The sequence below is a fragment of the Petaurus breviceps genome, unplaced genomic scaffold (assembly GCF_028583685.1).
Source record: "Petaurus breviceps papuanus isolate PSGF00001 unplaced genomic scaffold, PetGlider_PUasm1.0 90919, whole genome shotgun sequence".
Taxonomy (NCBI): domain Eukaryota; kingdom Metazoa; phylum Chordata; class Mammalia; order Diprotodontia; family Petauridae; genus Petaurus; species Petaurus breviceps.
In genome coordinates, this window is record NW_027187378.1 from 36,726,201 (window position 1) to 36,752,907 (window position 26,707).

Sequence of the window (26,707 nt, forward strand, 5' to 3'; positions counted from 1 at the left end):
ACTGCAGTTTATTGAGTAGGGGAGTGACATGGTCAAACCTGTGCTTTGGAATATTACTTTGGCAGCTATTTGGAGGAAGAATTGGAAAGAGGAGACACTTGAAAACTTGAGAAACATATCAATTAGGAGGCTCTTGCTGTAATAGTCTAGGCAAGAGGTGATGAGGGCTTGAAATAAGGATATAGTAAAACAACAACACAAAAAACAATAAGCAGTTATTGTGTGCTAGACACTGGGGATATAAATAAAGGCAAAAGATAAATCCTTTCCCCGTAAGGAGCTCGCATTCTAATGAGTGAGACAACATGGAAATAGCTACGTCCATATAAGCTGTAAATAGGAAATAATCAGCAGAGCGAAAGCACTAATTGAAGGGGATCAGAAAAGGCTTCTTGTAAAAAGTGGAATTTTAGCTGGAACTTGAAGGAAGCCTGGAAAACCAGGAGGTGGAGATGAGGAGGCATTCCTCATGTATGTTATGGAGAGCATTCCAGGCATGGAGGACAGTCAGTGGAAGTTCTGAAGTCAGGAGTGTCAGGATAAAAAAGTGTGTGGGAAGGTATAAAGTGTAAGAGGACAGGAAAGGCATGGGAGAGGTTAGATTATAGATGACTTTGAACACCAAACAGGATTTTGTATTTGATCCTGGAGGTGATAGAGATCCACCAGAGTTTATTGAGTAGGGGTGGGGAGTGGAGGAGAGTGCAAACTGGTTGGACTTGCCCTTTAGAAAAATTACTTAGGCAGCTTAGAAGGATGGATTGTAGTAAGGGAAAAAAGACTTGAAGCAATCAGACCCAACTGCAGGCTATTGCCGTAGTCTAAGCTTGAGGAGATAAGGCCCTGCACCAAGGTGGGGTCACTTGTCAGAGAAGAGGAGGAGATATATTTGAGAGAATTAATGAAAGTAAAATCAACCTGCCTCCGTTACCAACTGGATATAAGGAATGAGAGACAACGAGGAGTTGAATTAACAAGACTTGTCAACTGATTTTGGATGTGGCTTATTTTATTGATAAGGAAACTTGAGATCCAGAGAGGTTATGTCTTACTTTAGGTCACACAGGTATCCAGCAGCAGACCTGAGATTTGAACCAAATCCAGTACTTACTCTTTCCACTACATACTCCTCCTATTTGTAAGATCAAAAGATAAGGAAGACATTTTTAAACTTCTTTGTATCCCCTACAATCCTTAGAATGGTACTAGTACATAAGAATAGATTTAAACAAATCTCAGAACAGAATCTAGAACTTCCTTAAGAAAGGGAAACAGGAGAGACCTGAACTTGAATCTTAATCTTGTCATTTACCATCGACTTGCCATCAGGAAAGCCATATCCTTCCTGGGCCTTTAAAGCCCTAGAAGTACCTAGAGGTAACACAGTTCTTTCATGTTACAGATAAGGAGAATGAGGCACAGATAGTTGAACTTGCCTTGGGTCAGATAGGTAGCAGTGCCTGTCACATGGTAAAAACTTAAATGTTTCTTGACTTGTAAATGGCAAAACTGTGATTCAAATCCAGGTCTTTTGAATTCTCTACATATAGCACCCATTCCAGTGTACCCTTCTGCCTCTCTTTAGTAGGTGCTCAGTGGAAGCATGATTGGTTGACTCTGGTTGGCAGATAATTATAAGATGGATGTTATAGTACTTTGAGTCCTGTAATATTTTGAGAACTTGACAATATTTTTGTGACTCAGGAATTTTTCCTTTGCTATTGAGCATCCTTCAGGACCCCCTTTCTTAATACATTTGAATTTCCTGTGTGCCTAAGAATCTCCCAAGTTTATATTTGAAGTTCTTGAATTTAGTTCATATCCTCTTTGTCTAAGAATTTATGCCTCTGTCCTACTTCATTAGAAGCTATTGTTATACTATATCATTCCTGAAAATTCCTTAGGTTTGAAATTCTGGAAAATGAATTGTCTTTCCCTCCCCTCCCCTTTTTTGACAAGTTTTATAAATTTGAACTTCTGTGGTGTAGCAAAGGATTCTTATTTTTTAAAAATTTTGTAAATTTATTTATTTTTAGTTAATTTGTTTACTTTTAGTTTACAACATTCAGTCCCACAATCCCTTGAGTTTCAAATTTTCTCCCCTTCTCTCTCCTGCCCTCTCTCCCATGGTGGCATACGATCAAATATAGGATCTATAAATGTCTTCACATTAAACATGAGTCAAGTTGTAAAGAAGGATTATAACCAATGGAGTAAACAGTGAGAAAGAAGAAACAAAGCAAAACAAAAAAAGAGAGAGAGCAAGTAGTTTGCTTCAATCTGCATTCAGACTCTGTAGTTCTTTCTTTGGATGTGGATAGCCCTTTCCATCATGAATCTTTTGGAGTTGTCTTCTAACTTTACATTGCTGAGAGGAGCCCAGTCTATCAAAGTTAGTCATCACAGATAGGATGTGTCTGTAATTGTGTGCAAAGTTCTCCTGGTTCTGCTCTCCTCACTCAGCATCAGTTTATATATGTCTCTTCAGGTTATTATGAAGTCCATCTGCTCCTCATTTCTTATAGCACAATAGTATTCCATTACATTCATATACCACAGCTTGTTTAGCCATTCCCCAGTTGATACACATCCCCTTGATTTCTAGTTCTTTGCCACTACAAAAAGAGCTGCTATAAATATTTTTGTATATACCGGTCCTTTTCCCACTTTTCTCTCTTTGGGGTACAGCCCTAGAAGTGGTATTGCTGGGTCAAAGGGAATGCACTTTTTTATAGCCCTTTGGGCATAGTTTCAGATTTATTGTATAAAATTCTAAAAAGATGTGATTAATGGGGTTTTATAGCTAATTATAGTAATAATAATTCTTGTTGGCCATACAGGGCAAGATTAAGAGAAATTTGTAGACATTGTGAAGAGGGAAATTTAAGTTAGATTTAAGGAAGAATTCATAACAATTTGATTCATCCAAAAGTGATATGGGTTGTGGCAGGAAGTTGTGGATTCCAACTTACTGGAGGTCTTCAGACAAGACATCAGTCTTCATGACCACTTGTTTAATATCTTATAGAAAGTGATTTTTTTTAGGTGTGGTTTGCATTAAGTGGCTTCTCGGGTTCTTTCCCACTCTATGATAATGACATAATAATAGTAATAATAACAGTTGACATTTAATATAATGCTTGGAGATTTGCAAAGTATTTTATATATATGATCTCATTTCTGTCCCCAGAACAATCTTGTGAAATGAATATTATAGGATATTACAATCATCTTTATTTAATTTTACAGATCATGATCATGAATTTAGAGCTAGAGTTAGACTAACACCTTCATTTTACTGAAGAGAGAACTGTATCCCAGGGATGTTATGACTCTCTAAAGGGCAATTTGCTGGTAAATGACAGAACTGAGATGCAAGCTCGGGTCTCTTCTGACTTCTGCACTCTGTCTCTCTTTCTTAAGGAAGTTCTAGATTCTGTTCTGAGATTTGTCCTGACTTACTTTAAAATGTTAACTGAGACATACATACCTTTTCTCTTGATCCATTCTTACCAAAGACTTTCTCTGATGGGTTAGAGGATATTCACTTTAATGTGGGTATTATGTAAGGTCAATGCCAAAATTAAATTGTTATAGGTGGTTTTTGTATTGTTCAAATACTATTTGGAATCACAACTATGTTTACAAGTCAGTTAGTTCACCAAGGACATCCCACAGTAAATCTTTAGGTTTTAGAGGATGGAAGAATAGCAGATTTTATCCAATTTGTTTACTTTTCTGACATATCATAAACATATTTTAGAAATAAAATCTTTGGTAAGAATGGATCAAGAAAAAACTACTCTAGTTGAACAGAATGTTTTGTATGCCTTTTATGTATTTATTTTCTATAAATTTTGTACATATAGAATGTGAGCTTTTTGAGGATGGGGCTAATTTTATTTTGTCTTTGTATCCTTAGTGTCTAGAATAGTGCCTGGAATATAATAGATGCTTAATTTAGTAGTATTGTGTACTTAGGTCTAAAAGAAAAAAAAATTTCAAATGTAACTTCATTTCTTAATTTTTTTGCATTTCTTTAATGAATTTTTAATTTCAGTTATGTGCATTGCCAGTGCAGATGAGAACTTATCTATGGTATGTGACTTTTGTCCATATTTCTCTGTAGTTCTATGTTAGAGGATCTGCTCTATAAATTGAAGATCTTCCTTTAGGTCTTTTATAACATTTCAGGATTATTAATTGAACATTCAGGATTCAGTTAAAAAAAATGTGCGCGTCACATTGTGTGTCATTTGTCTTTACATCACTGTACTCCGCCCCCCTCCCCATTGAACCATCTATTGTGACCAAAAAAAAAAGTTAGGTAAAAACATCCAATCTAGTGACTGCATCAGACAAAGCATGTGTCTCTTTGCCATGTGGGAAAGAGGTAGGTTTCTTCTGTTCTCTAGTACCTTTTCTCTTTTTCCATTACTTGTTGTTTGATTGCTCAGGCTTATTTTTGGTTTATGATTAACCTGCTTCCTTTTCTAATCATATATTTTCCGGGTAATTTCTTTTTGCCACTACTTGCATTCAAATCATCTTTGACAACATCGTGTAGCCTGTTTACACTGTCCTATTTTATATCATTCCTATGTCCACAATTTTGTTCAGATTATGGTTTTTGATAGCATCACTAGAAGAATATCGGTATTAAGAAAATAGGTTTTTGTCTTAGGGAGCACTAGGGATAATTGGAAGTGCTATATAATTTGTCAAGAACAATTCAACCTATTCTTTCTGTTTAATTCTGGGATCAGTTCATTACCCATCTAGAGTATATATCCAAGACATTTTGATTGGTAGAGTTGTTCAGCTGGTTGACCATATAATTTGCATTTTTGTAATGTGGGATATGTGCATTCTTTATAACTTTGATTTCTTTTCTGTCATTTGTTAGCTCTAATGGGTGAGTATCTCAGTTAGGAGACCTGTAGTATTTGGGGGTTTGACGTAGTCAGTACTAGAACAGTGTCATGCTCACCAGGAGCATTTAGAAGACCTCACCTTCTCTTGGGAATTCCTCTTCCATTTGGACCCTGCACAAGACATCATAACATTATAGCAGACACCCTTGGAGCATATGCAGATTTTTGTTTTATGCCTCATGTAAATAACAGGTAATCAAAAAATTGATTATTTTAAAATTTCTCTTTTTTATATATGCATATATATGTGACTATCACACAGATAGATAGTGTTTTAAGGTTTGTAAAGTGCTTTGTAAATATCTCATCTGATCCTCACAACAACCTTGGGAGGTAAATGTTATTATACTTATTTTACAGATAAGGAAACTGGAGACAAAGAGAGATTAAGTGAATTGTCTAGGGTCATATAGCTAGTAGGTATCTAAGTCAGGATTTGAATTTATGTCTTCTTAACTCTTAAGTCCACTGTGTCACCTAACTGCCTAGAGTAGAAAAAGAGGACTGACTATATTATGAGATTGTTTTGTTGACTACCACTTTAATGGTATAGTTTGAAGTCTAGTACTACTAGACCTCCTTCCTTCACTTTTTTTTATTGATTTCCTTAAAATCCTTGAACTTTTATTTATCCAGATAAATGTTATTATTTTTCTAGTTATATAAAGTAACCCATTGGTAGTTTTACTGGTGTAACATTAAATCTGTAAATTAATTTAAGAAGCATTGTTCTTAATATTCTCTTCTTGTTCTATACTAATTCTCTTATTGATACTAATACTGGTGATCTCATCAACTTGCATGGATTTAATAACCATCTCTATGCTGACTGCTCTATGCTACCCTAACCTTTTCTGACCTCCAATTTCACACCTCCACATGTCCAGTAGACATCTTAAACTCAACATGTTTAAGACTGAACTAATAAGTTCTTAACCCTTCCCTTTCTCTTCTCTATTACTGTTGAGGACACTACAATTCTCTCAGTCTCTCTGGCTCACATCATAGGTGTCATCCTCAGCTCCTCATTATCTCTCACCTTCTGTATCCAATCTATTGCCAGGGTCTGCTGATTCACCTTTGTATCATCTTTTGAATATACCCCCCTTTTTTCCTCTGACTCTGTACCACTCTCTTGTAGGCCCTTATTGCCTCATGCTTGTACAACTCTTCCAATAGCCTGCTTACTGGTTTTCCTGCCACAAATCTCTCCCCACTCTAATCTGTTCTCTATTCAGCCACCAAAGTGATTATTCTAAATCGTAGGTCTGACCATGTAACCTCCTACTTAATAAATTCTAGTGACTCCAGGATCAAATACAAAATACTCTGTTTGGCATTCAGAACTTCTTTATAACATAGCCTCCTCATACCCTTCAAGTCTTCTTTATTACCACCCACTATGTACTTTTCGATTCAGTGACACTGGTATCTTTGCTGTTCCACAAATGTGATACTCCATCTCTTTACTTTGGACATTTTTCTCTGGCTCTTTCTCATGCCTAGAATGCTCTCCCTCCTTATCTATTGACTTTCCTGACGCCCTTTAAGTCTCAACTAAAATTTAATCTACAGAATACCTTTCTCAACCCCTCTTAATTCTAGTGCCTTCCCACTCTTATTTACTTTTAATATATCATGTGTGTATGTATGAATACACACATACACACATTTATTTGGTTGTTGGCTTTCTCCCTCTATTCTCTATTTCTCCCTATATTTTTGTATCTTGTCTTTTGTATTTTGCCTCATTTTATATCTCCATTGACTTAGAACAGTGCCTGTATATAGTAGGTGCTTAATAAATGTTTATTCATTGCCTCACTGATTGATCATATTGGCAGGACACAATTATGAACAACTAATTTCTCTTCTGTTATTTTCTGTAATGTAATAGCTTGCAAATAATTTATGTTATCATAAAATTAATTATTCTTTGCATATTTGATAAAGTTCACTTTGTAAATCCATGTGTGTCAAAGCTCATTAACTTCAATATTTATGATTGAATTTATGAATTATAATTAATTTTGTGTTTCTTTCCATGTTAACCTCTTATACTTTTCTCCTTCTTTTTCCCTTTGCCATCTTCTTTCTGTATAAAAAGATGAGTAGAGGTGAGGGAATTGAGGAAGAGAAGGAATCAATGATCAACACCGGTAATTTGCAATTGAAGTGGTCTGTTTTCACTACTATGTTGTTTTTGTTTTTACTAAGTCTAGACCATATTATCTTTTTCTTATACTTTATTTACCTTTTTTATCTGACCCTCCCTCCAAAGATTTTTTTTCCTTCATAGTTATTGCAGTATAGTCTTTTGTAATCTTGACAGTGATTCCCCTTCATATGTTCTTTCTGGTTGTTTAAAGTATTATTATTATAATTGTTATTATTATACTTACTTTGAAGCTTTGTCACCATAAGGGTTATTTTTTTAGGAGATGATTAATAAATTCTTTTTTAGGCTAGTAGATGGCTAGTAGATTCTTTATATTATCACTTTGCTTTCTCTTTCTGATTGATATAGGCAGTTTTCCTTTTTTGATTTTTGGTAATATGGTGGCTAGCTTTTTTGTTTGGTCATGATTTTCAGGAAATCCAACATTTTTAGATTATCTTTCTTCAACCTGTTTTTCAGGTCTGTTGTTTATTGATACCTTACATTTTCTTCTATTTTTACAATCATTTGACTTTGTTCTAATCCTTCATGTTGTCTTATGGAGTCACTGAATTCCATTTGGTTCATCCTTGTGTATTCTACTTTAATTTTTTTCCCTTGAAAATTCTTAATTCAATTTTTTTATTTCTTAGTTGATTTCTTCTAACTAGTCTTATATGGACCTTTTGTGATCAGGACGTTTTTCTTCTGGTTTTTACCTCGTAAGCTTTTCTTAACCTCTAGTATTTGTTGTATTTAGTGGTTTATTCTCTTTACTCTTATTTGTAGTTTTTCTTCTTGGATTGTGACTTTATGACAGGGCACACCCCTTCTGGTACTCTTGGATAGATGTCTTATTTTATTATCTCCTTTGTAATCTGGATGTCTTTGATACCACTGGTTTTGATGGCATAGTTAATGCTAGACCCCTTCTTCTTCCTCAGTCTCCTGGTATCAGTTTGGCCTCTGAGATTCACTTTTTTTCTGTGTATAATTTCTTAATTTGGAGTTGGTTCTGCCCCTTGTGGTGTCTCTCATAGGCTCTGTTGGGGTGTTGTTGATCAGTCTGGTTTTAGTCCTTCCTGCACCACTGTTCCATTCCCACCTCCACACATATAAAAAGCACCAAGTTTTTCCTGCTCTGGCTCCCAGATCTCTGTGTCTGGACCCAGTCTACTCTCAGAGTGCCATATAAGTGAATCCTTTGATTCTTTTCTCTGTCCAGACCTGAGATCTGGCTTCGGGCCCTCAATTGTAGCTTGGCCGAACTTGCAACTTTCTAGTTCAGACTACCAAGTGGCTTTAGGACTGTTTGATGGAGTTTGGGCAGGATTTCATGGTATGACTGTTTTCTGACCAGAGTTTACACTGACTTCCCTGGTATGACCTCTCTGCTATGGTCTTCTTGTCATCCTTTTGTACAGTTTGCCCTGAATGGAACAACTTGTTTCTCTTTTTCTTTGCTTATCTTAATTATTTGTGTATCTAGGATTCTTTTCAAATATTAGCTGAAGCTTATGTAGGAGAGCTGTGCTCTTCTATGATCTTAACAGAAAGTGAAAAGATTGATTGGTGTTAAACAGGGTTGTTTAAACAGGTCATATTGGAGCTAACTTCACATGTATTTTCAACTCATTTTTATCTCTGGTGTTAGTTTTGACCTTTGCTCTAACTAGTCTGTGTCCTTATTGCGCAAGGGCATTATTTCGGAAATGATTCCTATATCAATTGTCATTTCGTAAAAGCTAGAGAACCCAGTCTAGGCGTTAGAGAGACCTGGGTTCAAGTGCTGCCTCTGACACATACTGGTGATGTCACTGTGGGCAAGTTGATTTCTCTAGGTCCCAGACAATTCTTAGCAGTTAGTCTAAAAAGAGCATTTATTAGGTGCTTAAGGCACTGTGCTAAGTGCTGAGAATAAAATAGAAGAAAAACCAGCTATAGTCCCTATCCTCAAGAAGCATAAATTCTAATAGGAAAGATAGCATATAAAAGGAAGTTGAAAGTGGGAGGGAGGTACCAGCAGAGGGAGGAAGCAGGTACTTGGTGTGTTGAGGCATGAAGAAAAAATTTGGAGGAGCAAAGCCTAATGAGAAATGAAGAGATGGCTTCCTTAAATGGAAGTTCTAGGAGGAGCCATCCAATCAGAGGGAAGGATCCTCAGGGACAGAGGGCACTTCTAAAGTTTGAGTTATTGAATTCCAGGGCTGAAATGATCATCCCGGGTATAGAGCTTGCCACAAGCATGAAGGAGCAGACTAATAAATTGCAAACTAGTTGTTGATCTGCATGAGTAAGGGGCAGTTTCCTGGGCTTGCCCCTATATCAGTGAAATGACTGAACAAAACAGTGATGTCACTAATTTCTTTTTTATGTGTGTGTGGTGATTTTCAGTGCTTTGCCACTGTTCCACAGCTTTTAATTCTTTTTGAAGAAAATATTTGTGACATTGATTTGAGACTTTTGAATATTCTCCAAGCATTTGGTCACTTTCATTTCTTTCTCATTCATTGAGCAAGCCCTTCTTAATCTTACATTTTTATCTCTCCTTACCTGCCCTCACCCCCCTTCCTATTCCATACTCATCTTTGGATTAAAGTCACCAAAAACAGTGTATATTTTGACTTGCTTCAGAAAATCTTGTTTAATTTTTCAAAGAATTTACTTCCATTTCATCATGAGCTGCATCAGATGTGGGTACATAAATTGCAGCTATCTTTGTGATCTTTTTGCTTATTCTCATCATGATCAATGAAAAGTCAGATGACCCAAGTATTTCATTAAATGCCTTTTCTTTCTTTCCTTTGGATACATAGTAAAACCAACTCTGTCAATTTCTTTCTTTCTTTCTTTCTTTCTTTCTTTTTTGCTTTTTGGAGGGGAAATGTAGGGCAGTTGGGGTTAAGTGACTTGCCCAAGGTCACACGGCTAGTTTTTGCGTTGTGTCTGAGGCTGGATTTGAACTCAGGTCCTCCTCACTTCAGGGCTGGTGCTCTATTCACTGTGCTACCTAGCCACCCCTCTGTCAATTTCTTTATTTGCTTCTTTGTGAATCTTTTAGCTGCAACTTTTTTGTTTTCTTGGTTTTATTTATAGTGAGAATGTCAGTACTGATGTGTCCAATTCATTCCATAGTATCAATTTATAGGTCATTGGACAGCCCTCACATTTAATATACCAAGAGATAAATTAATGTTTGTAGTCGAAATACTATGTGATTCTTAGCACTGTAGGACTCTCTTCTCCCCCTTTTGCCTACTCTATTACTGCAGAAGAACTGGATTGCATAGGACTGAAGACTGTTTTGTATTTTCATTTTTTTTTCATTGTCATAGATCAGAACATTTCATCACTTAATTGTCAACTTGCTGGTAATGAGCTCTCCATGGTTCTTGTAGAGTAGTCATAATCTTTGCCTTTCTTAGGTAGAGCCTTGGTAGAACTTGCCAAAACTTGTGTTCTTGCAGGTATTAGATTTGTTCCCTCAGTGCCAAAATGGAATTGGAAAAGAAGGCAAGAGGCATATTTAGGCTGAATGTAAGCAAAAACTTCTAATAATAGAGCTGTCCAAAAGTGGAATGGCCTGCCTTGGAGGAAGTAGTAGGTCTACCCTCCCTGGAAGTCTTCAAGCAAAGGGTAGGTCACCATGACTTGTTCAGTACTTGGTAGAAGGGGCCTCTGTTCAGGTATAGGTTGGTTCCCTTCCAACTCTGAAATTTTATTAAATTAATAATCATTGTTAGTATTATAAAAATTAAAGATAAAAAATCTTTTTGAAAGATTTGAAAGAAAGAAACGTACCCTCAGTAAACCAGTCTGAAAAGTAGTTCATATAGAAACAAATATATATAACCTCAGGTAATAAATAACAGTTGAAGGAAATAAATGTTCTTACCAGTTTTTATTTCTTTTAAAAATCTTCCCCCAGTGCATCAAATCAGAATGAAAGTCAGTTATAATTATGAGCTTGTAGAATAGGTGTTTCTTTAGTGCTGCCATCTGGTGGGTATTTGGGAAATAACTGTTTGGTGTTTGAGGTCAGCAGATGAAACAATTTAGAATTTCAGTGTCATTTTCATGTGGTTTATATGCACTTTGAAGCCTCATGCTGCAAAGTAACTAGCATCAAGCTGTTTGGACTTCCTGTGTACTACTCAATAGTCTCTTTGCAGTTGAATCAAGAATCCCAGCAGGTTTTTTTAAAAAAAATATGCACATAATACAATTTTTAAAAATTGCTGAATCTCTTAAGTACTTTAATTATACGCCTACTTATTTGCTGTAAAGTTTCCTCAAAATCTAGTATTAACTAACAACATGTTTATTTAGATAGTTATGGAGACAAGCAGATATTTAGGACTAAACTTATGAAACTGTGGGGAGACTAACATAAGAGCGTCTCCTCTGTTTTGCATTCTCATTAAAACTTAGAAAGTGAAGCTGTTTAAACAGCTTTGTGGCTCAAATAGTCTAATTGAACATGGTTACAAATAGGTGGTAAAAGAAGATTTACCTCAACCTAGTAATGCTCTATCATGAATAAATTGAGCAGAAGAAGCCTCATAGACTCTTCGCTGCTACCAAGATGATTTATTGAAATTGTTTAAACTTGCAGTTCAAAAGCCAAATGATTAGTTTCAAATTGTCAGTACTTGCTGAAATGATTAGGGGGTGGTGAGGAAAAACAGAAACTATTTAGAGTCTCATTATCATTGTATGTCATCAAAGTTGCTTTTGTATGACCGTTTAGCTACATTCTTATTTGGATATTTATAAAATGCATCATACTAATCTGTTGTCCTTGTGATATGATTTTAGAAGTGAACAACAGGAGATGTGAATATTTAGAAAATTGTGAATGTAATCTTATGTATTTTTTAAAAAATAGGAAATTTTTTATTCCTTTCGGTTTTTTTGGGAATATTTATCTAGGCCTATGTGATTTTCAATCTGGACCTACCTTCATTTTACTTTAGAAATATACTTTCAGGCTGTAAGATCAGTATTCTTATGATAAATGTGGCAATGTGGTGGTAGTGGATAAAGCAACTGGCTTTGGCATTAGCACCATCTAAATTGAAGCCTCACACTGGCTGTGTGAACTTGGGTAACTCTCTTAATCTCTCAGTACTACAACCCATCTTTTTAAGACTAGTTCTTTAGTTGTTGATCTGCATCGAAGAAGGTAATTTTCTTACTCTGAGTTGCCTACTCTAATGAAATCACAGATCCCGACCAAAAAACCAACCCTTAAAACTTGGGATTCTTATTATTTCAAGCCTGGTCATACCTAATACTTAATGCATGAGGTTTTTTATGTTACCAAAAAAATTTGGTGTAAAGTAGTAATCAATACGATGCTACATGTTAACCTCTAGGATAATGGGATTGTAAATTTAAAACTAGGAGGGACCTTAGAAGTCAGCTAGTCTAACTTATTTTGTGTGAGGAAATTAAGGCCCAGAGAACTAAAATGATTTGTCTAGAGTTATACAGAAAGTAAGTGACATGGCTGTAATTCAAACCTAAGTCTTCCAGGTTCCAGTTCAGTGCTCTTTCCACTGCCCTAGGATGGTTTCCCCATTTAATTGGAAGTGGAATGTTGTATATCCCCCCTCCCCCCCCCCATTTTCTCTTTCACCTTCTCTTTTAATTCTTTTCCTCTGAGCATTGAGATTCAGTTCATCTCACAGAGACAGAAACAAATTCACTTGGTATGTTGCCAGGCTTAATAAATACTAGTTAAACTGTGGCAATAGCTTTAGCTTACATAATTTTCTATCCTGTTTTTGTAGCACCTTTCCTTTAGCTTGTTTTTTTTTCCTAACCCTGTGATGCCTGACCCACATGGGCAACATTTGGATCTTTAATTTTCTCTTTGATTCTAGCTTCCTTTTGTCATCTAGAATGCTGATGTCACAATGTACCAGCCTTCATTTATGAAGATGCTGTTGTATTATAGGTCATACAGTCAGAACCTCACAGGAACCTACATTTAGAGCTGGAAGGGACCTCAGATTCAATCTTACAGATGAGGAAACTGAGGCTCAGAGAGGTTGTAACTTGACTCTGGTCACACAGCTAGTAAGTATGACAGATGGGGTCATTACCCTGTCTGACTAACTTCAGGTCCAGTATTTTACCTTCTGCCATGTTGCTTCTCCTTTGATTTGAGTTAATTTTCTGAGTAGTGGGTGATGTATGGAGAGTGATGCAACCACATTTTTTCTTCCAGTCTCATTGTGATCGATATATTGCAACTTCAAAGTTATGAGTTCAGCCCATATGGAACGAAGTCACTCTAGTATTGGGCTGATATAAATACAGTCATACATGTACATCTGTGTACAGACAAACCTCTGTCTCCAAGGAGCTGTGAACTGCAATTTGACTATCTTTGTAAATTTGTGCTTTTACTAGTCAACTTACTAAAAAATGTAATCTACATGAATGAATTGTGTTTGTTTCTTTACAGCCAGTTGCTGAACCAATTCCAATCTGTAGTTTTTGTCTTGGTACAAAGGAACAAAACCGAGAGAAGAAACCAGAGGAGCTCATCTCTTGTGCTGATTGTGGCAACAGTGGTATGTGATCCTCTATGCTCTTTATACAGCTTGTTACAAGAGACATAGTAAAATATGGTTAATAGTTCATATGCTTTCCCTGAATGAACTGAGTTACAATTTGTATGATTTTACTTTTAGGGTTCTGGGAAGAGAGTCTAGCCAAGCAGCCTTTTGCCTGACCTAGACTGGGTGATCTGGGTGTGTGACCCAAATTTTGTTTAACTTGATGAATACATTGTTAGTTTTACTCAATCCTTAGTGATTAAAAAAAAAAAAACCACACAACTTTCTGTAGACTTAATTTTCCTTCTGTTTATCCTCATACTTGCTCATGAAACATCTGCTAGGAGGAACTGCAAATCATTTTGGAGCTATTGCTGGTTTCTTTAATAATCACTATTTGTTTTGCTCAGTTTTGCCAGGATGAATGGGACTGGGATGATTCCAAATTTGTTTTCCCTAATGTGAACCTGAATTTATCACATTGAAAATAGATGCCTGACACAGCAATTTAATGAGCAGTGGTTTCAATTTAAATTCTGTGCCTCCAAGCAAGATTTTGCAAAGGGGCTTCCCACCAACCTGCCACCCCCAGAAACACCATCACTTTGCACTCTAAGAACTCTTCTTTGTATTGCAGGAATTGGCTACATAAGTAAATTGATCTTCTCTTAAGGTTTATTTTCATTGATATCTTTTATCTGTATTAAAGGTATATAAAAAAATTCCTTTTTCCCCTTTACTGTCAGACTTCTTATAAGTACACTCACTGTCTCCACTTCTCCAACTTCTTATTCATGCCTCAACACCTTGTAGTTTTTTTTTTTTTTTAAAGCAATTGAGGTTAAGTAACTTGTTCAAGGTTACACGGCCAGGTGTTTCTAGGTGGGTGCTAAGTGTCTGAGCCCGGATTCGATCCCCAGGTCATCCTGACACTGGGGGCTGGTGCTCTTACTTACTCGCTGTGCTACCTGGCTACCCCAACACCTTGTAGTCTTGGTTCCATTCCTATCACCCTCCTGAAACTGTTCTATTCAAGAGCGCTTATGACTTTCTTATGGATACATCCATTGACCTGATTGAAATCCATTTCATTAATTATTATTCTCCTTGATCTTTCTTCAGGATTTGACATGGTTGATTGCACTTTTCCTTATTCCCATGACCTCTCTGTTTTCAAATTTTGGGGATTCTGCTTTAACATTATTTCTCCTGTGTCTTTCCCTTTCCACTCTAGTTCAGGCCCATGCTGTTTCTTGCCTTATTTATTGTGCCTACCTTCTAACTTGTTTCCCTTTTCCAAGTTTTTCCCCTCTCCAACTCATCTTTAATAATGCTGCTAATATAATCTTCCTGAGATACCACTTTAATTATGTTATCCAATTGCTAAAAAACCTTATAGTAACTTTGTGTTACTCTCAGAATTTAAATTCTTAATTGTGGTATTCAGATCCTTCAGTAATTTGACTCTAATCATTGACTTTCTAGTGTTCTGTCATGCTACTTCCCTCCAAATATGTTACAACCAAACTAGACTAATACCTTCATCTTTTATCACCCTACCCAATTCTGTCTTTTTGATTTTACTTCCCCTTCTCTCCATTTCTAGAATGATCACTTTCCTTGCCTGCAACTCTGCTTGCTGAAACCCTTTCCTTCAACTCCTTCATGAATCTTTCCCTATCCTCTCCATTAAAAATGATCTTTTCATATATATCATAAGACTTTGGGACCTATACAGAATAATGCAGGGTCCTAATAAAATAATAGAATTTCAGAGTTTGACTGAATGTCATAGGTCATACAGTCTAATCCTTATTTCATTTAGGGTCCTTTCTACAACAACAACATAATAATAATTATTTATTGCTATAAAATTCTTGAGACAATGAAGTATATTAGAACAGTGGTCTCAGTATCAGGAGGACTTAGGTTCATGTACCACCTCCCATACTGATTGTTTGACCCTGGACAAATTGTGTAGAAAACTCTCTAAGACTAAATTGCAGCACAGGTGCTGATCTGTGTTAAGGGAGTTTCTTCATTCAGAGTTAACATAAAACAGTCAAATTATTGATCCAGTTCTTCTACCTTCCTACTCCCTAATTTTTTAGATACTTTCCTCACAATAACCCTGTGAAGTAGGTAGTATAAGTATTAGGATTCCTATTTTACAGATAAAGAAACTGAAATTCTAGGTTTTCTTTTGGTTTGTTTTTTTCTTTTTGGAGGGGGAAAGGCAGAGTAACTGGGGTTAAGTGACTTGCACAGGGTCACATGGCTAGTAAGTGTTAAGTGTCTGAGGGCAAATTTGAACTCAGGTCCTCCTGACTCCAGGGCCAGTACTTTCTTCAGTGTGCCCCCTAGCCGCCCCAATTCTAGAGGTTTTAGTCTGTTCATGACCACACAAAGCTAGTATGATCATGGAGAGGTTGGATTTGTACACAGGTCTCTTGATTCCATGTATAGCACCTTATCCATTTTAATCTTCAGGAAGTTGTCCTCTACTTCTCCTTGATGACCTCCAGTGATAGTAAACTCACTTTCTTCTAGGGCCAGCCAGTTTAATTATCAGTGGGCTTCAGTTGTTAGAAGGGTATTCTTTTTATTGACTGAAATATGCCTTAGTAATTTTGAGACTTTGATCCTAGTTCTTCTCTTTGGGGCTCAGCCAAAAGAAAAGTCTGACCTCAATTTTATATGACAGGTCATCAAAACTTGAAGATAGCTATCATGTATACCCTTTTCTTTATTACCTGCTCCGTCTCCCAAGTTTTTCCTCTTCAGGCTAAACATTCCTATTTCTTTCAGTTGATTGCTTTGTGGCATTATATTGAGTTCCATCACCATTTATTAATTCAGTCATTTATTCAATAAGCATTTTATTACTTTGTGCTTATTCACTGAAGGATACAAAGACAAAAATGAAATAATGCCCACCTGCAAGGAGCTTGCATTCTGTTGGGAAGAAACAACAGGAAAACAGATAAATGCATACAAAGTAATTACAAAGTAATTTCCAGAGATGAGATAGAAAGGGAGTACTAGCAACTGGGAGGGTCAGGATAGGCTTCGTGTAGAAGGTGGTACCTGAGCTCTGAGCCTTGAAGACAGAGGTGAGGGGAGAGCGTATTATAGGTTCAGGTGCCATTCTTTGCTAAGACATAAGATTGAAGATGGAGTATTACATAGGGAGGAGCAAATAAATTGAAGGAAAGTTATGTGTAATCAATTTGGAAATGTAAGTTGGAGACACGTCTTGAAAGACTTTAAATATCAAACAGAAGAGTTTGTGTTTTATCCTAGAGGCATTTGAAGACCATTAAAGCTTCTTGAGTAAGGAAGGTGACATGGGAGGACCTATGCTTTAAAAATACTATTTTGGCAGCTGTGTGTGGGAAGGATCGGAGAGGGGAGAGTCTGGGTACAAGGGAACAATTTGGAGGCTATTTCAGTAATCCATCTAAGTGGAAATGAAGGCTTGATTTAGGAGAGTAGTGGAGAGAAAGGAGATTTGAGAGATGTTGAAATAGAATTGACATGACTTGATAACTGTTGGACATGGGGGTTGAACAAGAGGGGAAGAGTCAAAGATGATTACTGATCTTGCTCTTTTGTAGTTGTAGTTTACATGGAAGAACAAAATGGGGGTGGGGACAGTAAAAGGGCAGAGCTCATTAAAAAAAAATCACATCACCAGCATTAGCAAAGATTTTTCTCACATATTACAAGACAGCCTTTTCTCTGTCAAAAAAAAGCTTTTGGGAGAGGTCAGTGGTCACTATATTATAGAGCTTGTTTCATTTTAACTTTCTCCTTGCAATTTTGGGCAGTTTACTCAAAAATTTCTTTTCCCTCACGAAAATAACTGCATTTTTCTTCAGTTGGAGTATATAAGACACTTACTACCTGTTCTGATTCCTCATTATGCCATGGATGTGGCCCTAGCTTCTCAAAGACTCTGCCCACAGAGACCCACAAACCATCCGTCCCTGAGGGCCCCCAGATCTAAGGGTTGGAGTACCAGCTTGCTTCATTTCCCTTCCCCTCAGCCCAGCTGCTCTCTTTTTCGGACCCCAGTCTGGAATGGTTGCTGTTCAGAAATGAATCTGAAAGAGAAGGTTGCTCTCGTTTTGTTTGCTTCCTTTGTAGTCTGGGGTTTCCTGTTGTCTTGTCGCTCACAAGGAATCTGAGTGTATTTTCTGTTCACTTAATTAAATGTGCAGCTCAGAACACCCACACAGGTGGCACTGACAAAATCCAAATTGCTTTTATAAAACCTCAGTGCATTAAATCTGTTAGTACTTTTCTACATTTTGTCCTCTTCTCCTCTCCCCCCTGCCCCCGCCCCATTCCCAGTCTTATCTCCAACATTCAAGTAAACAGAATTGGCACAGGTTAAAATTGGCATCAGATTTTAATACATTATGACACACATATCACGAAACACTTAAAGCAATAAAATTTACCTAAGCAGCAATTTTAGAAGTGGCAGCCACATTTGCAGCTGTTGGTGGGGAAGGAGTAAGCATGACTGATTTCTCAAGTTTTCCATAAGGGAACTGATATAGCAAGGTGGTTTTCCCTAGGAAACTGGGAGGCCGAGGGGAGGAGGGGGGGAAGTCTTTAAGAAAGTTTCGTCAGTGCCCTTATTTTTGCAACTCCAATGATCACTTGTTGGCTTTGGAATTCTTTCCCCTCCTGACTCTTGGGCTTGACCCTCTCATTTGTGAAAAGCAATGCCTAGGATGATTTCAGAAAAACCTGGAAAGGCTTACATGAACTAATGAAGTGAGTGAAGTGAGCAGAACCAGAACATTGTATACAGTAACAGAAACATTGTGCAATGATTAGTTATAATGGATTTAGCTTCTTCTCAGCAGTACAGTAATCTAAGACAATTCCAAGAGTCATGATAGAAAATGCTGTCCATGTCCAGAGGAAGAACCATGGAATCTGAATGCAGATAGAAGCATAATATTTTCACTTTTTTGTTTTGTTTTTCATGCTTTTCCTCTTTTGTTCTTGATTGCTTGCTGTCTTGAGTAGAGGGGAGAAGAGGGAGGGATAAAAATTTGGAACTCAAAATCTTATGAAAAATTTAAAATAATATTGAAAACCATCTTTACATGTGATTGGAAAAAAAATATTGTTTATTTAAAAAAATAGAAGAAGCAATGCCTGATGATGCTTAGTCAGCCCTCTGGCAAAACTCAGCATGTAGGTCTCAATTGATTCTCAGTTCTTGTTCCAACCTTTGCCATTCTTCACTGGCTAACAATGTCAAAGTCTCTTATATTCCCAATATTTTACTTCCTTGGCTTAGTTTCTGCCCCTGTTATCCACAAGCTCCTTTTCAAAGGTCAGGAGCTGAGTCTCTCTGGGTTTACATTAGGTAAAGCCTGAAATCCTCTTGAAGTTTAAAGAATGCCAGAGAAGGGACAGTGTGTCATCAGGCAGCCCTGCCCCCAAGTACTTTGGCACAGCTCCAAAAGGTAGATTATATTCTTCCCTAGGGACAGAACATTTTTCAGCCCCTTAAAAAAATCAGTTGTAGTAGACTGTCAATACATAGCTCAAGCACTCAAACATCAGCACTTTAAAGAAGTGTGATGATTATCCCAGTGTCTCAGGTAATCATTTCAAGGTTCTATTTACAGTAAATATACCTTAGTAGTAGTATAAACAGTAGACAACAGAGCATAAAACATTGCCTGGCAGTAACTATATTACTCAATTGCATACAGGACCTATTACATGCATGCCATAGCAGTATATAAACATATTCATAAAACAGAAATGAAGAAGACTGATAAGTCAGCAAATGTTTCTAAAGTACAGCGAAACAATGCAAACTAGCAGTACACTGTCAGTGGACTTATAAACTAACAGAACATGATTAAGCAGTAGCATATATGTAAATAGACAGTAATATAATACATAAGTGACAAATAATACAGTATTTGTATAATGTTGATCAAGTAAATATGAACAGGGTATATAAGTGTTAACATGCATATGATGCTGCATAGGAAACTGAGGATCAGTCAGACATGTAGGAATAATACAGAAAATAGTGTCATGAAAATCCATTTAAACAAGAGTATCGTGGTCAGCCTTACCAAATGCTAAATGAAGTCTAGAGGGGCAACTAGGTGGTGCAGTGGAGGTAGAGTGCTTGGAGTCATTCTTTTTTTTTTTTTTTTTAAGCAATCGGGGTTAAGTAACTTGCTCAAGGATACACGGCCAGGTGTTTCTGGGTGGATGCTAAGTGTCTGAGCCTGGATTCGATTCCCAGGTCAGCCCAACACTGGAGCCAGTGCTCTTACTCGCTGTGCTACCTGGCCACCCCCCTTGGAGTCATTCTTGACCCATCTTTGTGAGCTCAAATCTGGCCTCAGACACTTCCTAGCTGTGTGAACCCTGAGCAAGTCAGTTAACCCTTTTGCCTCAGTTTCCTCATCTGTAAAAAGTTGAGTTGGAGAAGGAAATGGCAAACCACTCCACTGTATTTGCCAAGAAAACTCCGTATGGGGTCACAGAGAGTCAGACATGACTGAAAAGTAACTGAACAACAACAAAGAGGTCTAGAATGATGAGGAAAAGTCTGCTCGATTTAGGAGTTTGGATTACTGACCTCGGAACTTCATTTGGTTGGTAGTGATAAAAGCTAGATTGCAGATGATTGAGGAGCATAAAGTAAGAGATACAATAGAAAGATGAATAAGAATAAGTAAAAGTATTGGCATACAGCAGTGATGGCCCAGTTGAGATTTGACATCTAAATTTTTTGAAGTAATGTGGTTGTATGACTTAAAGGACATTCAGTATTCTTTTTTTTTTTTTTTAAGTATTTTATTTTCTTCCCCAGTTAGATGTCAAGAAAATGTTTAGCATTCATTTTTACCAGATTTTGAATTCCAAATATTTCTCCCTCTCTTTTCCTTCCCTCTTTGGAAAATGGTAGGCAGTTTGATATAGTTTATATGTATGGTGTCATGTAGAGAATAATTCCATATTAGTCACAGTTGTGAAAGAAGAAACAGATCAAAAGAAAATAAAACCGTGGGAAAGAATTAAGTGAAAAAAATATGCTTCTGTCTGCATTCTGAGTCCCTCAGTTCTATTATCTGGATATGGATAGCGTTTTCCTTTGTTAGTCCTTTGTACTTGTCTAGGATCTTGTTGCTGAGAAAATCTGAGTCGTTGAGCATCGCACAATGTTGCTATAGTTGAGCACCACAAAATGTTGCTCATACTGTGTACATTTTTTTGGTTCTGCTCATTTCACTTTTCATCAGTACTTACAAATCTTTCCAGGATTTTCTGAAATCTGCCTTCATCATTTCTTTTCTTTTTTTAAAAGCAGTTGGGGTTAAGTAACTTGCTCAAGGTTACACAGCCAGTTATTTCTGGGTGTGGTGCTAAGTGTCTGAGCCCCAGTTCGATCCCCTAGGTCATCCTGACACTGGGGCGGGTGCTCTTACTCGCTGTGCTACCTGGCCGCCAGTATCAGCAATGCAATATTCACAATGCCTATGGAAATTGTAAATATGCTGATGTGGTTATCCATCACAAAATATATCAGGCTTTCTATATGGGCGATAAAGCTGGAACATTTATTAAAATACCAAAAGACTGAGTCCCAAAACCAGAAAGTCAAAGCCATCAGAGTAGTTATGTAATTGGCACAGGCAGATAAAGTAGAAAGCACCCACATTCTCAAGCCTTTAAAACAGAACAGGCTATCTCAGGCAAAGGTCCTCCTCTCCCCATTCACACAACCACCCAGCGTCCAGGAAGCACGCTCCGGCCCCTGGCAGTCCTCAGCAGGAGTCCTTAGCAGAAATTCTGGCTGACTCAAAAAGGGGTTCGCGCTTCGGCTTCGGCTTCTGCTGCCGCTGCCTCTGCTGCTGCTGTCCCGTTGCTGCCACTGCTAGCCACTGCAGGAACTATAGCTTGGCTTCCGCTTCTTCTTGCTCCGCCCCTTCCTGCTACGTCAGGAAGTCCATTGGGGCATGGAAGATCTTTAAATCCCATAACCCTTACACATCCCCTGCATCATTTCTTATTGCACAGTAGTATTCCATTACATTTATATATCACAGCTTGTTTAGCCATTCCCCAATTGATAGGCATCCCCTCAATTTCTAATATTTTGCTACCACAAAAAGGGCTGCTGTAAATATTTTTGCATATGTAGGTCTTTCCCCCTTTTTTATGATCTCTTTGGGATACAGACCTAATAGTGGTATTGCTGGATCAAAGGGTATGCAGTTTGGTTGCCATTTGAGCATTGTTCCAAAGCGCTTTCCAGAACGGTTGGATCAGTTCACAACTCCACCAACAGTGCATCATCAGTTGCCCAATTTTCCTACATTCTCTCCAATATTTATCATTTTCCTTTTCTGTCATAGTATCTCAAGAGTTGTTTTAATTTGCATTTCTCTAATCGGTATTGATTTAGAGCATTTTTTCTTATGATTATAGATAACTTTTATTTCTTCATTTGAAAACTGTCTGTTCATATTTTTTGACCATTTGTTAATTGGGGAGTGACATGTATTCTTATAGATGTGACTCATTTCTTTCTATATTTTAGAAATGAGGCCTTTATCAGAGTCACTGGCTGTAAAAATTGTTTCCCAGCTTTGATCCTCTCTATCCATTATTTTAGTCAGGATCTCTTTTCTTATCCATAGTTAAGAAAGTCATCTCTTTCTCAGTTCATCTAATTTGTTTATGATGTGACCTTTTAAGTCTAGCTCAGGAGTTCTTGACCCTGGGGGTCAGTAAACTTGTTTTAAAAATATTTTGATAACTATTTCAGTATAATTGGGTTTCCTTTGTATTCCTATATTTTTTATGCATTCAAAAATGTTATTCTGAGAAGGGGGTTCATAGGTTTCACCAGACTATCAAAAGGGGTCTATGACACAAAAAAGATGAAGACCCCCCCCCGATCTTTTCCATGTATTTATTTAGAACTATATGGTATATGGTATGAGATGGTGGGCTCAACCAAATTCTTGTCAGACTGCTTTCTAGTTTCTCCGAGCCTTCCCCACTCTTCCAACCCCTTCCCTCCCCTCACCACCCCCTGCCCCATATTGAGTCTCCTTAGCCTTGGATTTATTAAACATTATGGTGTTAATGTTCATTTTCTTCTGGGAACTTCTATGCTTAAAATATTTCACTGATCAACTTTTGTTAACTAGTAGCAAATACTTTTGATAATGATGATTGATTTATAGGGTAGTTTAAGATCTGGTACTGTTAAGTTCCCTTTCTTCTTCCCTCTCTCCCTCCATTATTTCCCTTGAGATTTATACCTTTACCCCCTCTAGATTAGGGATTCTTTTTTTTTTTTTTCTTTTGTGTTTTGGAGGGCAGTTGGGGTTAAGTGACTTGCCCAAAGTCACATGGCTAGTAAGTGTATCAAGCATCAGAGGTCGGATTTGAATTCAGGTCCTCCTAACTCCAGGGCCAGTGCTCTATTTACTGCGCCACCTAGCCACCCCAAGATTAGGAATTCTTAACCTGGGACTCATGAAATTGGTTTTAAAAATATTTTGATAACTGCATTTCAGTATCTTTGTTAGTTATATTTTATGAATTTAAAAACATTTTTAGAAGGAGTTCCTGGGCCTCATCAGACTGCCAAAAGGGGGATAACACAAAAAAATTAAGAACATCTTCTCTGGATGAATGTTGTTATATTGGAGTCTTATGACAACTATGTCTAATATCACTACAATTATTTTTATGTCTTTATTTCTATAGAGTTTATGGTGGTATAATTCTTGTATCCTATTAAGTGGTCTTAGATATTTTCTACATTCTATAATAATTTTGAATGGAATTTCTTTTATGTCTTCTTGTTGGATTTTATTAGCAATATATAGAATGTTTTGGCACTCTTTCCTCTTTTACTATGCTACTACCTAATCCGGAGAGGAGAGGGCATTCACAAGAAGGGTGGTCAGCAGTATTCAGTGCTTCAGAGAGATGTAGAATCATGGTGATTGAGAAGATATTAGATTTGGTGATTGAGTACTCTGTGATCAGAGTACATTATGCTCCTCAGTGTTTATTGCTCTAGATACTCCATCTCTTGACAGTGGGGCATTTTCACTTACTGTCTTCCATGTCAAATCACAGCTGAAATTCTACCTTCTATAAGAGGCCTTTCCCTATCCTCCTCAATGCTAGTGCTTTCCTCTGAGATCATCCAGTTTATCCTGTATACATCTTGTTTGTATATAGCAAGCGTGCTATCCCCCCATTAGACCTTGAACTCCTTGAGAACAGGGACTGTCTTTTCTTTTTTTTGTATCCCCAGCCATTTAGTTAGTACCTGGCTCATAGTAGGTGTTTAATAAATTCTTGTTGACTGACTTTGGAGAGAGCAATTTCAGTTTAGTGAAGGGAGGTAGGAAGCCGAATTATAGGTAGAGAGTTTATAAATGAGATAAGAAGAGAGGAATTGCAGATGCTGAGTTTGTATAGCTTTTTCAAGGATTTTGGCTGAAAAATGGAATAGAAATATAGAAGAAAGCTAGTATTTAGTGAAGGGGTAAAGATTTATTTTAAGGATAGGGGAGACCTGGGCATGCATATTTGTAGGCAGTAGAGAAGAAACCATTATATTAGAAGAGATTATCAAACATTCTTTGTTTTATACTTCATAATAATGAATATCGTTCTTTATGGAAAACAGAATCCATTTAGAATTTTGAGTAGTTCTGTTATTCATTGATTCTGTGCTAGACAGTGGTCCCATCTATCCTTTGACCATCCTCTTGCCTATACGCTAACTAAAAATTTCCTTTCCTTGTCCTTCTAACTTATAAAAAACCTTAGCTCATTCTGGGCTTTACAGTTACAGACTATATTCTTAAAAGGATTATGCTATTTTTTTGGGTACTCATCTTAGATTATGTTATCCTTGGTGTTCCATGTGCATGTTCATTTCTCTTGAAATAAACCTAGTTTTTCACATGTTTTGTGAAGTTGTGATTTCCAGTTGACAGTTACTTGGATTTATTTCTCTGTTCTGTATGACTATTACAAATAAAGGGTTTGCCTGCGAGTTTCCCATATAGCTACATCATCCTCTTTTAGATGCTCCCACTTTTTTCATTCATATTATTTGTCAGAACTTTGTACTTGAGAGATTATCCATCCCATCTCTCTTGAGCAGTCTTCTTCTATAGAATCTTAGGCTTTTGTAATTCTCATGTTCTGTCTTATCATTGATATAGGTCTTACCTCCCTTGTCCCATTTAATCATATAATTATTTATAGTTCTTTGTACATGTCTCATGCTCTCTATTTGATTATAAGCTCCTTTGAGGAAAGTAACCCTGTCACTTTTATTTCTCTAGTGTGGAACACTATGGATTGTACACAGAAGGCACTTAATGTATATTTGAATTGAATGATGCCTTTTATAAATATAGCTGAGGGAAAAATTTTTATCTAACAAAGGATAGAGATAATCATAAAAGAGAAACAGAGAATTTCAGGTACATAAAATTAAAATGCTTTTGCATTAATAAAATCAATGCAACTGGGATATCGAGGGGGAAAAAAAACAACTTTGCACAAGATACATAGGCAGTTGACACAAATATGTAAGACCAAGGGATGTTCCCCAATAAATTTGTAGTCCAAGGTTATGAACAGTTTCAATTGCAGAATTGGAAAATAACAACAATAAATAAAAGATTATATTAAATTGGCTGACTGTAAGAAAAATGTAAATGAAAGCAACTTAAAGAGTGGTACTTTGGAAAGAGCACTGAATTTGGAGTCATTAGACATAAGTTTGAATAATAAAGAGGAAGGTTTTGGATTTGATGACCCTGGACATTCCTTGCAGTTTTAAATCTGTGAACCTGGGATCTCACATCCACCAAACTGACCAAGGTGATAGAATTCAGAAATAGTCAATGTTGGAGTGGTTCTAGGAAGGCAAGTACAGTCAAATATTACTGATGAAGCTGTGAATTGTTCTGATCATTCTGGAAAACAGTTTGGAATTATGTGAGAAAAATCACTAAACTTTTTATATAACCTTTGACCCAGCAACACCACTACTAAAACCTTCCCAAGAAGGTAAAAGACAAAGGCCCCATATGTGCCAAAATTTTCATAGCACTTTTTGTAGTTAGAAAATTTAGAAACAAACTTGACTGACCATTGATTTGGAAATAACTGGATAAATTGTGATAGTGAATATAATCTACTATTATATTGTTGTAAGATACAGTAAACATAAGGAATTATGAAAAACATGAGAAGACTTAAATGAATGGGTGCAGAATAAAATAAGGGGAGAATAATAGATAAGCATTTATTAAGAACCTACCGGGGGTGGCGAGGTGGAGCAGTGAATAGAGCACTGGCCCTGTAGTCAGGAGAACCTGAGTTCAAATCTGGCCTCAGACACTTAACACAAAAACTAGCCGTGTGACCTTGGGCAAGTCACTTAACCCCAATTGCCCTCTAAAAAAAAACCTACCAGGCACTGTGCTAAGTACTTTACAAATATAGCTATGATAATGAAAAGAAAGCCAAAAGTCATTTGAACTCTGTGTAATTATAATGATTAATATTCCAAATCAGCAATTTCTCTGTAATTTATAGGGATTAAAGTGACTTGCCCAGGATCACAAAGTTAGTTTATATTCAATCTATGACTTAACCCAGATTTTCCTGATTGTGAGGCCACCTTTTCTATCCATTATGCTGTATTGCCTCTCTAATTCCTCTTAGGATTTATAAAATAACTGTGCTTATTTTATGGATATATAATATTTTTCCTTTTTAGACTTGTTATAAATTTGAATGATCTCTCCTATTGTACAAGAAAATGAAGAGAAAGAGGAGGAACCTGTTTTTCCCCTTTGCCCCAACAAACAAATAAGAACATATTGCCCACTTCTAGAGGAGAAAGTTACATTTTAGAAGTGAGCACATTACATTTTATCCTAAAAAGTTATATTTGAAATCACCTTCAAAGCATTTTCTTTAAAAAAAAAAAA

General features: G+C 36.8%; 1 protein-coding gene across 5 annotated transcripts in view; it reads left to right on the forward strand.

Annotated features, from left to right (window-relative positions):
- Window positions 1-26,707, forward strand: part of KAT6A (lysine acetyltransferase 6A) — a 160,114-nt gene that overhangs the window by 58,738 nt on the left and 74,669 nt on the right. For all 5 annotated transcript variants that reach the window (XM_069075828.1, XM_069075830.1, XM_069075831.1 and 2 more), the window contains one exon: window positions 13,568-13,676. In XM_069075828.1, coding sequence (XP_068931929.1) covers window positions 13,568-13,676 — 109 coding nt within the window. The remainder of the gene's footprint in view (window positions 1-13,567; window positions 13,677-26,707) is intronic.